This window comes from Lingula anatina, chromosome 1, assembly GCF_051362555.1.
Source record: "Lingula anatina isolate TDL-2025a chromosome 1, LinAna3.0, whole genome shotgun sequence".
In the NCBI taxonomy this organism is placed as follows: Eukaryota; Metazoa; Brachiopoda; class Lingulata; order Lingulida; family Lingulidae; genus Lingula; species Lingula anatina.
This window is the reverse complement of record NC_141767.1, coordinates 17,616,020-17,630,981: the sequence shown is the minus strand read 5'-3', so window position 1 is coordinate 17,630,981 and position 14,962 is coordinate 17,616,020. Positions and strand designations below refer to the sequence as shown.

At 35.6% G+C, this 14,962-nt stretch overlaps 1 protein-coding gene across 11 annotated transcripts in view; it reads right to left on the bottom strand.

The window, feature by feature from the left end:
• The window catches only part of LOC106178187 (anoctamin-4), a 34,078-nt gene extending 20,440 nt beyond the window's left edge, over nt 1-13,638 (bottom strand). For 2 of the 11 annotated variants that reach the window (XM_087000648.1, XM_087000646.1), the window contains exons 1-6: nt 8,106-8,561; nt 7,692-7,817; nt 4,273-4,332; nt 2,181-2,261; nt 802-867; nt 149-201 (exon numbers count right to left, since the gene is read on the bottom strand). In XM_087000648.1, coding sequence (XP_086856774.1) covers nt 149-201; nt 802-867; nt 2,181-2,261; nt 4,273-4,332; nt 7,692-7,817; nt 8,106-8,241 — 522 coding nt within the window. In that variant the 5' untranslated portion in view covers nt 8,242-8,561. Of the gene's footprint in view, nt 1-148; nt 202-801; nt 868-2,180; nt 2,262-4,272; nt 4,333-4,667; nt 4,690-7,691; nt 7,818-8,105; nt 8,562-13,420 lie in introns of those variants that run through there. The other 9 variants (XM_087000654.1, XM_087000669.1, XM_087000675.1 and 6 more) reach the window with 9 other exon arrangements.
• Nucleotides 13,639-14,962: the final 1,324 nt, after the last annotated feature.

Sequence of the window (14,962 nt, the reverse complement as noted above, 5' to 3'; positions counted from 1 at the left end):
ATCAGTTACTGTCAAGGGGCAATAATTATTTTGATAATTTATTTTTTTCAGAGGTTAAATTATAAGAGAGTAGCTCATCTTAAATTCTTGAAAATTATTCCTTTAATGTTATCAGCATGATCAATTAAAATATAGATTATATCCATACCTTTGCTGGATGTACATTTTCTATATCAATCGTTTCCTCACCACCTTGTTTCTCTAAAATAGAAAGTTAAATCAAGGGTTATAATTAAAAAATGCGTTGCAACAACTCAATAGAAAATTTTCAAAAATTAAGTTTCTTTAAGAAATTCAATAATTAGTGATTAAATTACCCGACTTCCTAGAAACACTAGCATACACAACCTCTGACTCAGTAGCAGGCATGTCCAATTCATGAGAAATCACAAATACTTTAGAAGGCATTATTTCTAACAGCACAGTATAATCTATGAACATCTGACAAACTGAAAACTGTATTTTATATGACATCTCCTTAATCATAATACATTACATGAGAGACGGGACCAGGTGCAAGTTGTGCACATGAGTTAGTCACATTGAGATTTGTGTCCTTCTGCTAATGGAACTAATCTAACAAATTGTCATATAGGTATTCCAAAGCTTTTTATCACAAATTAACCATCCTTGTATTTCCTAAAACTGATGGGCACCAGGTGTTTACCGAGATGTACATACAACATAAAATAATTCACCAAAATGATATTGGATCAGAAAAAAAAGAAGTACTTTGACACAAAACAATGAAGGCACTATGTACAACACCATCCCTTGTAGTGCATTAAAAAAAAGACATACGTGACATTAAAGCTGATCTAAGAGTATCATGTTTTAATTCCTCCTCAGCACGCTGCCTGACTTTCCCTAAAAGAGTTACAATACACAATGAGGAACTACATTACCACTAAAGAACATGCATTAAAGAAGTGGTTAGGGCAATGCGTTAGAGGTTACATTGTGCAGGATGACACAAAAGTTTTGAGGCGAGATAGTGTGACAATGAGCAAATATTGTGTTAGGTGTGACAGCATAATTAGGTATGGCAATTGCGTTGGATGTGATTAAAAACTTGACAGTGTAAAGTGTTGACAAGAAGGATCATCTCGAATGATAAAACAAAGACATTGACAGCTAGAAGTGAAAAGTACCTGGGGTTGTTTTAAAAAAAAGTCGATTAAACCCAAACTGAAGAGGTTTACAACATGCATTAACATGCGGGTTTTGCAATACAAGAAATTATCAAATATGTAGTATCATGCTCAGAAGTAATGGATATGTAAATAAAATAAGCTATGGAAAAAGTAGAGAATTAAGGAACTTTGGTTTCAATATATGAACATTTCAGGGGTTTTAAATTATCAGATTATTAGACAGATTCATGCTTACTGAAATACTCCCTTAGAAACCTAGAGAAAGAGAGCTCATCTTCTTTCTTAGGACATTTCGTACATTTGGTCTCATGCAGCAGGGGGGCAAAAGGTTTAAAGCATGCATACAGCCAAGAATGTTTTACTGAAATGTTCAAAATCAATTTAAAAATGTCTTCTTAAGTCATCGTATAAAGAGATGTGAAGTTCATTATTGGTATATGTGAACTCCTGTTGATTTAATTAAAAATTACTATGTATCATGATATATATTAGCTTTGTTGAACATTATAGGCTGATTTTGGACACTTCAGTTGAAAAGTCTTGGTAATACATCCTAACTATAGCTTATGACTATAGCACAATATAAAAGCATTAGGTTACATTTCTGAATCAATAAATTCAGGGTCCTAGATTCAGGATTCTGGTAGATAGTAATCGCCCTGTTGGGAAATGAGGTCAGATGTGGACGTGGTAAATAAAAGCCCATGTGGTTGTAATAATGGGAGGCTGGAGAGGACATTTTAAAGTAGAGAGGTACATATACTGTGTTCAAAATATGGTAGTATATGGGTTAACATGGATACTTAAGCCATTGTTACATTGACTGCAAATAATTTCAGCTGCTAGACTTGTTACAAAAACTTAAAAACCAACAACCCAGTTGAATCCATTATCCATTTGAATGTTACAATCCAAACAAAAACCACAATAAAGATTAAGTTCTACAACACAAAATGTTTCTGCCACAATACCAGGTGTATAAAAAACATGCAAGCATATGAAAACGTGCACATGCATGTAAAGCACCTGTCTCAGCATCGTCCCCAAGCAGTGCGGACTGGTCACTTTCCGAATGACCAACAGCAGTTGGCAAGTCACTGTCCTGAGCTGTAAGACCAAGACTTTGAATTTAGAACTACAATCTTGGTAAAAAATCCCAGGAATATTAAATAGCACATTAATGAATGTGCAGAAAAGGTGTAAATTTTAAATAAGTCTGTTTAAAAAAAGAACTAAAAAAGATTTTCATTTATATAAATTAATGTAATATTTTCTTTAAATCAAGCAAGGGAGATGAGAATTATATGTGCAGTTAAAATGTCTGGTTAAAGAAGCAAAGAAGATTCCAATTATATAATTCTTTAAGTCAAGTCTGTTTAAAAAGCACTAAGAAGGAATGTCATTTATTTAATATTATATTTTCTTTAAATAAAGCAAGGGAGATGAGAATTATATGTGCAGTTAAAATGTCTGAATAAAGAAGCGAAGAAGATTGCAATTACATAATTCTTATGTGATGCACTTTTCAGATAATTTTTGTGAAATACATAACAGAATATATATTATCAAATTTAAGCAATATCTTCAGTCAGGATTAATCTTATTTTATCCCCCCAAAAAATGGGCAAAAAAAAAATCCTAATTTGCTCTCAAAGCATGAAAACAACCAGAGCTAGTTGCACCAGTGCTATCAGTAAGAATGACATAATGCTTGATAAAATGCTGATGTTCAATGGCATGTGATGGTATGCAATGAAATGACAGCCACATCTATCAACAGGTGACACATTTGGGTTAATACTGCAAATGACGATATACACTGTCCCCAACTTATGGCATAACAGGCAATGACAGAACACATTTACCCTTTTCAATATCCTTAAACTATATGTCATCCACCTGTTTTCCATGTGACACACACCTACTACAGTGACATTTTTCATTCAAAAATAACAGAGAGAGCGTAATATTGTATAAATACTATACATGACACACCCTTTACACAACCCAGTAACCACATACTGAAAATAAAGAATGCTGAATATATTAGTTTTCTTGTTTCGTATTGATGATTGATGCCATTACACATTTATGCATCCTAGGGGCATAGGAGATATAAATAATCACATGAACATAATACACAATATAACACTTAGTCTAAACATCGTCAATTGAAAATTGATTGTACCTAGTACCGTTAAGCATTAAATTGTTCAAGTAATGTCCATCAAGCTATTACTGCACTACAGCAGACATTTACATGATGCTTCTGTTAACATGTCTGCAAATTCACGGTATCAATTTATACTGTAACATAAAATGGTGCATTGGTAAATGGAATACCCATTCATCAACTGGCTTGATAATTGGAAATTGTACAAATGGAAATTGCACATATTGGCAAGTGTGCATGAAAACTGGAGTTCTGGGAAAAAAGGGAGCCAAGACCTTGTATTTAAGAAGTTAGAATTTATAAAACCCAATATATTAATTTATCCCTGTAACGCTTCAAACCACTTTTTTGCATATACCTTTACATAACAAAATACATGATGCTTAATCACAAGTATAATTACTCTAGACCTTGTATTGAGCCATATGTACATAATTCAAAATATAATAATCAAATCAAAAAATACATATACTGGCTTCACACCTAGAGACAACACCTAAAAAATCTTATCAAATATTGATAACCCATTAAGACTACTTGCATATCATATGTGTGGTCAGCCATTACACAGGCAATATTATAGAGATAGAAATCCACCAGTATTTTTAACCAGAGTTTGAAACTAGGATGTGATAGTAACTCAGCCTAAACTATCTCCTGCATATTTCTTGGTACAAGTAAAAAGAAATAAAAACTGTAGACCTAACTAAAATGTGTTGTCTGGACCCTTCAAATTGATGGCCAATTCTTTACTTGCCTTGTTCTAATGTGTACTTACTGACCAGCAAATTTGCAGCACAAACAATGATTTTTGACTATAATAAAATATTCTTAAGAAACCATGGGTATTAATCCCTAAATTGCACCTAGATTAGAATACTAATAAGAGAATGGCATGCATACAGTTAAGACGACATGCAACCAAGTTCAGTACAGAATACTTACCTGGGTCCATTTTGCCACTGTCCATTAGATAGGCAGGATTGTCTATTCCTTTTGGTTTGCCTAGAGATTAAACACATACATGCACAACATCAACAGTCAGACAGCAGGTTAGTAACTACAACAAAAATACAGACATATATGATTCAGCAGTCCAAAAATTGCTCATATTCTGTTTTGACCCTTGCTGCCTGTGCATCTTAAAATAATGATCATGATAATAATAAAAACCCAAACAATTCAGAGACTGCTTCTCAATCTTGTCAAGTCCTAGTAAATGCCTTCTAAGCTCTACAGTTCAGACAGACAGAATTTTTGCATGATCTTATTACTAAAAATTCCAAATAAAATCAAAACTTTTGAGGCAGATCAATGCTAAATAAAAAAAATTAAAATACTTCTCATTTCCTGTCACCAAAGCAAGTCAGTTTTAACTTTTGGTGTTAATATGCTACGTGTTAGTATGATCTCATAGCAGCTCCATGTCCAAATCCATCGGGGTGCCACAGTGCTGTGCTTTATGGCGTGCATATAATGATGGGTGTGTATATCCACGACTGGCTATTTGAAATTATTTTACTTCTTATCAGTAACAAACATACCATTTAGGTTGACTGGTATGTTTGGCGTCAGCAGGTATATATTTTCTGATACCAAAACACATAGCAAAGGTGCTTTTCATCAAAACAGCTTGACTTATTAAAATTAAGTATTCCAAAGAATAACATTACTGTTATTAATTGGAATTATTGTTATTAATTGAAATACTGCTAAAGCAAAGCAGAAGCAAAAACCGTAGTAGCAGATACCAAGAAAAAACTGTTAAAGTTACAAAAACAGACCTGCCTATGGAATATTGTTTCAGTTTTTTCTTTATTAAATTATAATCATCCTTTCCTAAACAACTAGTTGTAGCCCATGAGCAATAGCTCTTTACTGCTCATAGACAACTCTGTTTACTTAACAACATCAGATGTATGTGTAACCTAAATGCTTTGAATTACGCCTCACAATTCAGGAATTATTTGAGTCAACATCACATAGGCAGATCTGTGGTTAGAGCTCAGAAAGTCATGCAATGATTAACTTACCATTATAAACATATTGCTGGAATTATGTGGTTTTTTCCTTGTCCATTGGATATGACATGCAATATGTCTTTAAGGCATATTTTTACATGAAGGATTAAACTGGTTACATTATTAAGGGGCACAAAAATATGGATGTTTCATAAAACCCATCATTGTATAAAAATAAGAAACACCTATTGAGATAGATTGATTTCATTACTTCTCGTATTAAGATATTTTACTGCATTAATTATGTGCCTCCTTAATATGCAATCAGCTTGACAGCCATAAAAATATGTCTGTAAGAGCTATGGTCATACTTATGTTACATAGAGAGCATTCTCAACGAATTAAGCCAGGCTTTACAAAGCCGGTGACCTAAAAATGGCGGACGTACATGAAAGAAAAACCGCCTAATCTTTTAATAGTCTCTCCGCCTCTCACACGCCTCCCCACACGTCGTCCCTGCGGGGTACAGTAATTAAATCTCGGCTCCGAACATTAATATTTCCGTGAATATCTCTGGTGATATTATCTCCGCAGATAGTCGATTCATTGCTGCTCTACGGGCCAAATTATTCCTTTTTCGTCTCTGTTTTCAAAGATAATAGAACAGAAGAGCTTTTTTCCTTCGATCGCCTTCAGCCGCCATGCTTTCTTCACCACGAGTTTAACTGATGAGCATGCGCACTTAATATTTCTCAGGTAGCTTCCGCATGGCGAACGGAGATGCGATTTAATTACTGTACCCCGCAGGGACGATGTGTGGGGAGGCATGTGAGAGGCGGAGAGACTATTAAAAGATTAGGCGGTTTTTCTTTCATGTACGTCCGCCATTTTTAGGTCACCGGCTTTGTAAAGCCTGGCTTAATTCGTTGAGAATGCGCTCATACTAATATATACAAGAAGCCATATACCAGTAATAATGCATAGCACCAGTAATTAATCAGTGAAGGGAACTTGTATATTCTCACCTAAACCTCATCAAGCAAAAGTCAAATGGTCTGCTCTTACTTATGTACAGAAAGTAAATAAAGCACACTGCCACAAAACTATTGCCTAATAGCAGTCACCATCAGCCAAGCAATGCCATGCTATGCAAGCCTCTAGCACTATACAGATGTAAGATAAAAGTATATATGTTTACAATATAAATTATATATATATATATATATATATATATATATATTGAGCAAAATTTTATACACATATTGTGCAAAATTTTAAATATCTGTTTTTGTATATAGCTAGATTCACACAAATATTTATGTTGGAATTTTAACAGTGTCATCTGTTTCATAACAACATAAAGACATCAAGGCAGAAATGCTTTGAAGTCATCATGTGACAATCTATCAGTTTAAGTACCACAGTGGCATGTGACAACAGTAGCCATTCTGGCCCCTGGATAATGATACCTTGACATGCGACTGTGTTATTCCAATATGAAGATAGTTACATTCACTATGACAAAATGTCAACTTGACAACATGAACACCAAAAATTCTTTATATATATCAACTTGTCACTGTAATGATTTACTGTTAGAAAAATATCATCTTGACTTCAAATATGGCTTAGCTACTTAATTCATACTACAAACTCAGTGTCACTTAGCAAGTAGTAAAAGCTCATTTCCTAGCTGGCTAAGGCTGCGTTCACAACAGGGGACTAACAGATCTTTGGATCAAAGATGGATGACCCACTTGAATGCTTGTTGCTTAATCCCTGCAGGGAATCTATTCAGTGTCTATTAGGAAAACAATATGGCAAGCTTTTACCTGGGTTGCTATATTTGATCTGCGTATCTATTAGTCTGCTGTTGTGAATGCTTCCTAAGAGCGGCATTTAGCTCACTCAATTACTGAAGCCACGACACTCTCCCAACCCTGGATCACAATAATCATCTATCACATCTCTGCTAACCCCTGATTAAGGTAGTGACTGATAAATATTACCCTTTCTCTTTTTAAAGTAATCAAATCATTCTTGTCCCCCTTCCCCACAATCCAAATGGCATCTGTTGGCAAAGGCCAGTCCACAGCTTAATTTATGGACTGACTGTCTAATTAGATGCTAATTGTTTAATTATAGTCTATTTGTCCCCCCCATATATCTGAACAGTTCCATATTAGCATGCACATGCCTTGTTACAATGGAGTGAATGCAAGTGCTGTGCTGGTCATCACACACACACAGGAGGTGACTGTGAGATTCACGCAGCTAGAAATATTGCAAAAAATTCATCCTGGAAATACTTCTTCATCTTTTAGAACCCCATACTGGCTTTGCTACAAGCCTCCCCCTTCCCTCCTCCCAACACACATCCCATTTTAAGTAGAGTGCCTTTACCTTGTCCCTCAAATCCTATGGGTATTGAGCTTGGTGTGGTGGGAGGGACCTCCACTGGAGTGGGGCCAGGGTTTATAACTGGATACAGATTTTCTGCTGGCGGTGGTGGGGGAGGACCAGTCATTCCTGAAATAGAATACAATACTGAGATCAACCAGGTAGTACAAATCTGTGCATTAGATACATAAATAAGTCAACGTGCCCTAGGTTCAAGTACAGTATTATAGGACTGGTTCAGTTCTGAGTTTTACTGCAATGAAAAACCCTGCTTGATCTTAGCATAAAGCCAACCAGAACATGTTTTCATGAAGTCTTTATATTGATCTTGTGCCATTTTCCAAGATCTGCATTTTCATTCAATATGTTGAGCATATATATGCATCTTCTGTTGATGGGTGTTGGCAGATGACATACCCTCCATCTCCTCCAGTTTGATATTCTCCTGTGAGACAGATGGCGATGGTTTCCTGACACTGCCATTACCAGTGAGGGGTGTTTCCTCCTCTGACCCTCCCTTATCCACTATTATCACTTCTTTGTCGTAGTCCATGACTACAAACCAATATAAAACCTGGCTTCTTAGCAAATAATTCAATGTATCCTGTTGTCCCTGCTGCAGCCTTCCTTAGCTCTGCTCTGCTATAGCAGTTGATGATTTAACGAACCCTAAGTCACTTCCTCCTGCTGCACAACTGATGATTCACTGTCAATGCTTCTTGCTCTAGCTGGTCCTACAGTTGCTGCACAGCAATTCTCACCCAGACTTAAACATTAGCTGTCACTGCTTCTACAGCTTCTTACTGCATATAGTAGCCACTCCCAACTGGTGAGTGACCAGCTCCTCTATCCACCAGCTGTAGGTCAATAGTAACTCACCCGCTGAACTGCCCACTGCACAATGCACATTAAAAGCAGCAGGAATTATAGTATGTTATTATGCAACCCAGAAATGCAGGCTATGTTGTGTTATTAATGTCCAGAAGGACCAGCAGCCACCACTGCTTTGGGCTGTCACAAACAACACATAACAACATAGATCACACTGTAGTCTTCATGGCGAGTGCAGTGCCCTTTTGGAGACTGGCATGCCACAACAATGGGGCGCTAATAGCTGTAATCTCTACCTTCTTCTGCTATTGTGCACATTATTGTGTTCATCCATGCTTTTGTGTACAGTGTTGTATGTATGCATTTCTATTGTTGTGCACAGTGTTGTATACATTTAAGGCCACTTATCTATTTAAAGATTTATGCTTCCTCATATCATTAATAGGAGAATGAATGAAAACAATGTAAAAGGGAAAATAATTAAAAGGGAAAAAAGCCAACATTTTTTATTTCCAGGCACTTCCCCTTTTTCTTAATATTTGAGAAAACATAAAAGGGTATGATAGCTACTTAAAAATTTGCTATCTCTCACATCTGATGAGTTTTGACTTAATTGAATAGCGGGAGGCAGAGCACTTGTGTATAATTCAAAAATTAAACGAAACTTACCTGTAAGTTGATGTTTGATTGTAATTCTATGAGACAATTATAGGAGGAGATGAAATGAGAATGCACAGTGCGCATTCGCGTCAGGTTTTGAAGCATTTTTGCATGATTTCTTCAGAAGTTTTTATTAATCTTCATTTTTTGATAATAATCCACATCACTATTATCATAAGTTGTGTAATAAGGGAGGGTGGGAGAGGCATTTCATCTCCTCACCTATAATTGTCTCATAGAATTACAATCAAACATCAACTTACAGGTAAGTTTCGTTTAATTTTTGAATTTTATATCGAACAATTATATAGGTTCGTCATGAAATGAGACTTTAAAGCATAAATCATGCAAAATGAAACATGAACTCTTGTTTAAATTCATACAAAAAGACTTTATTGGTTATTTATCAAACACAAACAGTTTATAAATAAACTGACTTAAGTTCACTTATCTAATTTAAGTGCAACTTTCACTGCGTCATTTTCAACTATTTCTTTGTTATAGAACATATTCTACTTTGTCCAACCAGCCTGGTTCATTATAACCTTACAGGCCGATGCTGCTCTCACACTATGAGCATCACCCTTCACAGTATCTATCCAGGCCCGTAGCCAGGGGGGGTTTGGGGGGTTCAAAGAACCGCCCTTTTTGCTGGAAAAAGGTCCGCTCTGGGTAAAATTTGATCTAGGTTCATGAAGTTTTAATAGAAAATGGTCCACTTTTCCAGAAAAAGAACCCCCCTTTTGAAATTGCTGGCTACGGGCCTGCTATTCCTGATCTTATTATGACCACTTTGATCCACCATGCAATAGTGTCTTTGACACTGCTTTATGTGGTTTTCTGAAACTGATTAACAACCTGCTTCCTTTAGAGTGTCTCAACAAATTAGTCAGTTTTAAGTTCTTAATATTTCCTTTGTAACATCGTAAACACAAAGTCTCTTATCAGGAAGATAAGCTTTAAAACGAACTTTGAAAAAAGTTCTTCCTGGTCTACTCTGCTTACTTAAGTAAACTGTCACAACAAAACATTCAGATGTCAACTTTAAAAAATTCTTATCAGTTAACAAGTGCACATTTTGAATTCTGGCAACATTTACTAATGCACTAAGCATAGTAAGTTTCCAAATCAAGTCTTTCAGACTAATATTAGTTATAGGAGATAATTTGTGTTAAGTTACATTAAACTTGATCAATATCCCACACAGATATATCTATTTGTATGTGGGCGTAGATTAAATACACTTTTCATATAACAAATCACTTGTGGTGCAATCCTGCCAAATTGTGTCCCAGCAAAATTCCAACTGGTGACAGAGCACTCCTGGCTGCATTCAAGGAACTATATCCTCAACCCTTGTTATACAGATCAGCCAAAAACAAATAACATCATTCATAGAAATACGAAATGGATTCGCAACAGACATGAAATCACTTTGATAAATATGTCTTGTACTGACATTTAGCAATTAGTCTTTGCTCTCAATGCCATAAAAATGTTGTTTGATAGTTCTGAAACCCCCAGTCTCTAAGACTTCCTGATAACTTGCAAATTGCAAGGTCATTTTTAATGGATATAGAATCAACTTTCTCTAAATACTGCAGCGTCAAGTTTTTCCCCCCAGTGGTAAAATCAAAGGAGTTTTGACCAGCATCTGCATTAATTAGCAACAAAACATTGGTCACCATATTTTTGTCCATAGTTGTACCATCATAACAGCTCTTGTTTTGGCTGTTTTTATTTTATGCAGCCACCTCATGAGACTAAAAGGAGGAAAAACAATAAAAGTCAAAATTTTTCCTACTTAAACTGAAAACATCATTAAACGTGTCACCAGGATATGGTGTTCGAGCAAAAAATTGACTGGGACCTACCCCGAGTTTTGGACTTCACTGGAAGCTCACCTCTAAAATGATGTGTTTCCAATATGTAGAGTGTTAAAATGTGTGGCTTACTTCGCAGGAAATATTTTAACAACATTATGTTAAATGGTAAATAAAGAAGAATTAACAATGCTTAAGTTGTCAACAAAAATTGCATGGTCCAGTTCTTTCATAAGATACATTTCTGACATTTATATTGTTATCAGATAGTCTATCTACTTTTTTTGTCTTGATAATCAATATATTTTGTACACTTGAGAGAAGATACTGCAAACTGAAAATTCAGTCAATTAACTCTTCACTTGATTTTATTGCTGAACTATTGCTGTAGTGGAGATTTCTTAACACACTGAGTCAGTGTCTTAACTGCTTTTCACACACATACATTCATGCACAAACACATACCAAAAAAATAAAATCATCACAAAAAAAAAAAAAAAAAAAAAAAAAAAAAAAAAAAAAAATCTCATAGATACACACCCATGTAAGCACATGTGGGCACATATGGAGAATGTTACATGATAAACACATATCACAAGTTATCTAACATGATACTGGAACTATGATAAAAGCCCTTCTGCAGATGCATTTACTCCAACATGTAACAAAATACTACAAATTTATCAGTAAATTGGGACATTTCACCTACGCAGGTTCTCTGTGATATTAGATAACAATAAGTCAACACACACTCAATGAATATTCCGTATCAGCATAACAAGGACTAAAGGGCGTGTCTGTTTTTAGATTATGATAAGCTTTGTTATATTTATGCTTCTATGCTCTCATACAAACCCACTCTTCCAGTAAGTACTAGTATATGTATATACAGTATAATATGTACCTCAGATGACAAGTGAAGCTAAAAAAAAAAAAAAGTGAAAATGTGGTGGAAGTGTCCTTAAAAATTCTCCCTGTGAACCAGATTTCAATCAGTTAAATGGTTGCATTAGTGTGGGTCACTTTACATATTGATGGGAGTTGTACAACTGGTTTCAGAATGACTAAACAGATATTTTTGAGGCCCCAGAGTGCACACATTAAAGTGCCTTAGCTATAACGCTGACTAAACACACATACCTTACAGTACAGGACTACCCTTTCAGCTTTTAATAAAACAAAATAAAGTCATGCAATATTGGTCTTATAGCTATGTTATTTAATGTTTAAAATATGACAAGGTGCGGTTAATAGACATTTTAGTGATACAATAGTATATATTAGTAATAAAATCTGTACAAGTATACTTTGAGAGGTTCTTATACTGATAAAGTTAATCCATTGACTGTGTCCAGCACAGAGGCTCCATTTAAGTGACTGTATAGTAACTACAGGGTGGGACTTCTTATACAGTTAAATATCAGCACTTCTCACAGTATATATACAAATATGGTTACTGTGTACACACACTTACATACATACAAACACACCCTGTATGGCTGGGACATCCCTAAGTATAATAACCATATGCCTGGCCACCAAGGTGCTAGGCACACACAATGTATTACAAACACAAGATATTTATCAGTACAGAGAAAGAAGGCACTTAAGATATCTCAGTGGGAATATCACTACCTAGGGACACAGGTCATTCATAGAATTGAAATAGTTTTCCACTTAGCAATGCATGATCTTAGTGCAGAGATTCCTGTGGGAATTTTTTATGTCATCAATGATCATTAATTAATACATTCCAGTCCATGATGTAAAATTCTGACCTGACAAGTATGAGAATGAAGCCAGGCTGATGGCAAATGCTGTATATTAAATTTAGATTTAAAGTTTTCTCAAAATACATTTGAAATTGGCTATCAGAAACCCAATAGCACTTCTTTAATTATTAACTTTACAAACTTGATGTTTAATTTCTTAAAATAATGACAACAAAATCAACTTCAGGTGTGATGTATTTTGTCAGTTTTATGCTTAAATATCACTGAAAATAAGTCAGATCTTACTGCTAAGATGATTTTTCTATGTCTATATAGTGATAAATGGAAATTAATTCATGCTGATTACGACCGATCTTCAGAACAAAATGTATAAGAATATGTGCAGAAGGATTACTAGAAAGGTACCTGTGAGCATATTTTTTAACATGATGATAATGTGTTAATATCACACAAATGTCAATAACTCCAATTTGTGTTTTGTTATTACATAGTAGGAAGGACAGCTGAGACAAAGTTTTAGAAAGGTTGTCATCGGACATACAAAATGAACCCAAATACATTATCGGGGGCTGGAACGATAAAAATCTAACACATCTTTACTCTTGCACAAATAAAATTTCACAATCAACTTAAAGGTCACCTTAAATAAATGTTTCCAAAACAGAGTCCAAAAAACCAAACTCACCGTTGCCGCTATGAGGGGTGTGCATCTCAAACCCTATGGGTGGAGGGGCCGTGCCCTCACCAGGAGGATAGCCCGACATCCTGTCTGCCTGCACACTATTTTGTGGATAACCTGGTTGTACGCGGTTGTTCATGTACCCACAACTAACCTGCCTCAGAACATAGTAATAAGATTTAGTGACCGCTTGGGTGTTGATATATACTCTCTAAACCCGATAAGTCTTCAACTCTTTCAAAGTTGATGATGGTTGCATATATATGATAAAAACTAAACCTCAGCCACGTCAGAAATGTTACGGACGTTATGTCATATTTCGGTATGAATACACACGGTTCTTTAATCAAATATCAAGCCTTCATTGGGTTAGAGAGTATGGGTGTGGTATTTCAGCACTAGATGGCGACACGTTTCGTTTCAATATTTACTTTCTATTTAACCAAGGAGTTATAACTCTGTTATAACTCCTTGATTTAACGATAGGCAAATTATAACATATAGGCTGCAAAGTTCTTTCTTTCTTTAATTCTTTCTTTCTTTCGTTTATTTCTACAAACAGAAGACATTTGGGTCATATCTTGGGATAACCAAAAAAGGAGGGGTGCTGTTTCACACATTGTAACTTAAAATATGTTCTTGAAATTGTAAATGAGGGAACAAACACTTTTAGTCAGTACTACTAGCACATTGCATGTATAACCAGAAAACTTTTGTTTAATCTATTCCAAAAATCACGCTATTTACTCGTTTTGCTATCAAAAGGTCGCTTTATTATAATGCTATTATGGCCCAGATTGTAAATATAAATGTTAGCGGGAGAAACAACGCGTGGGTTTTTTTTTTTTAATAAATTTATTCTTTGGAAATAAAAATAAGGCTTCCAGCGATAGAAACAGAATAATAACAAATAATCCCCGCTCACGGAACATCAAACAACGCCGAGAGCGTCACGGCCTCCACGCGTGAGCAACGTCATCGCACACGACGTCGTCAGTGGCGACGACGTGTAACACAGGGTACATATAGACCTATAGTGATTTCACTGTCAATGAATATATCTATTGCTGTACAGTAGGACCTTATAATTTCAGATGTGTTGTATATTGTTATTAGAACTGTATGGCTGGCGAAATCTGCGTTTCGTGATAGCTGTCATGAAATAAAGCGTCCGGCTAAATACAAGTTCCGCAAAAGCTCTCTGTCATGGGGCAATTTCTGGTACATGACACCGGCTTGTGCGCCGTAGACATCGATTGGCGGTCGTCCCTCTCTCTCGTCGTAACACCCTTACCAGCTTCCACGGTTCTCTGGTCGCGGTAACTCTCGTTTCTTTCGCAAAAACGATTCTGGTTTCTCAGGAATTGTTTTTGAAAATCGACACTACCGGTAGGTACTACATGTAGTTGCCAGGTTCGTTTTTGAAAAACGAAACTGGAAACTAGACAATAGACACTAACTTCAAGTATCAAATTGTCGATTAACCCTGTAGGCCTTCCTATATGTAAGCAGAACCAAGGCAATATGATTTCACGTAATATCTACACA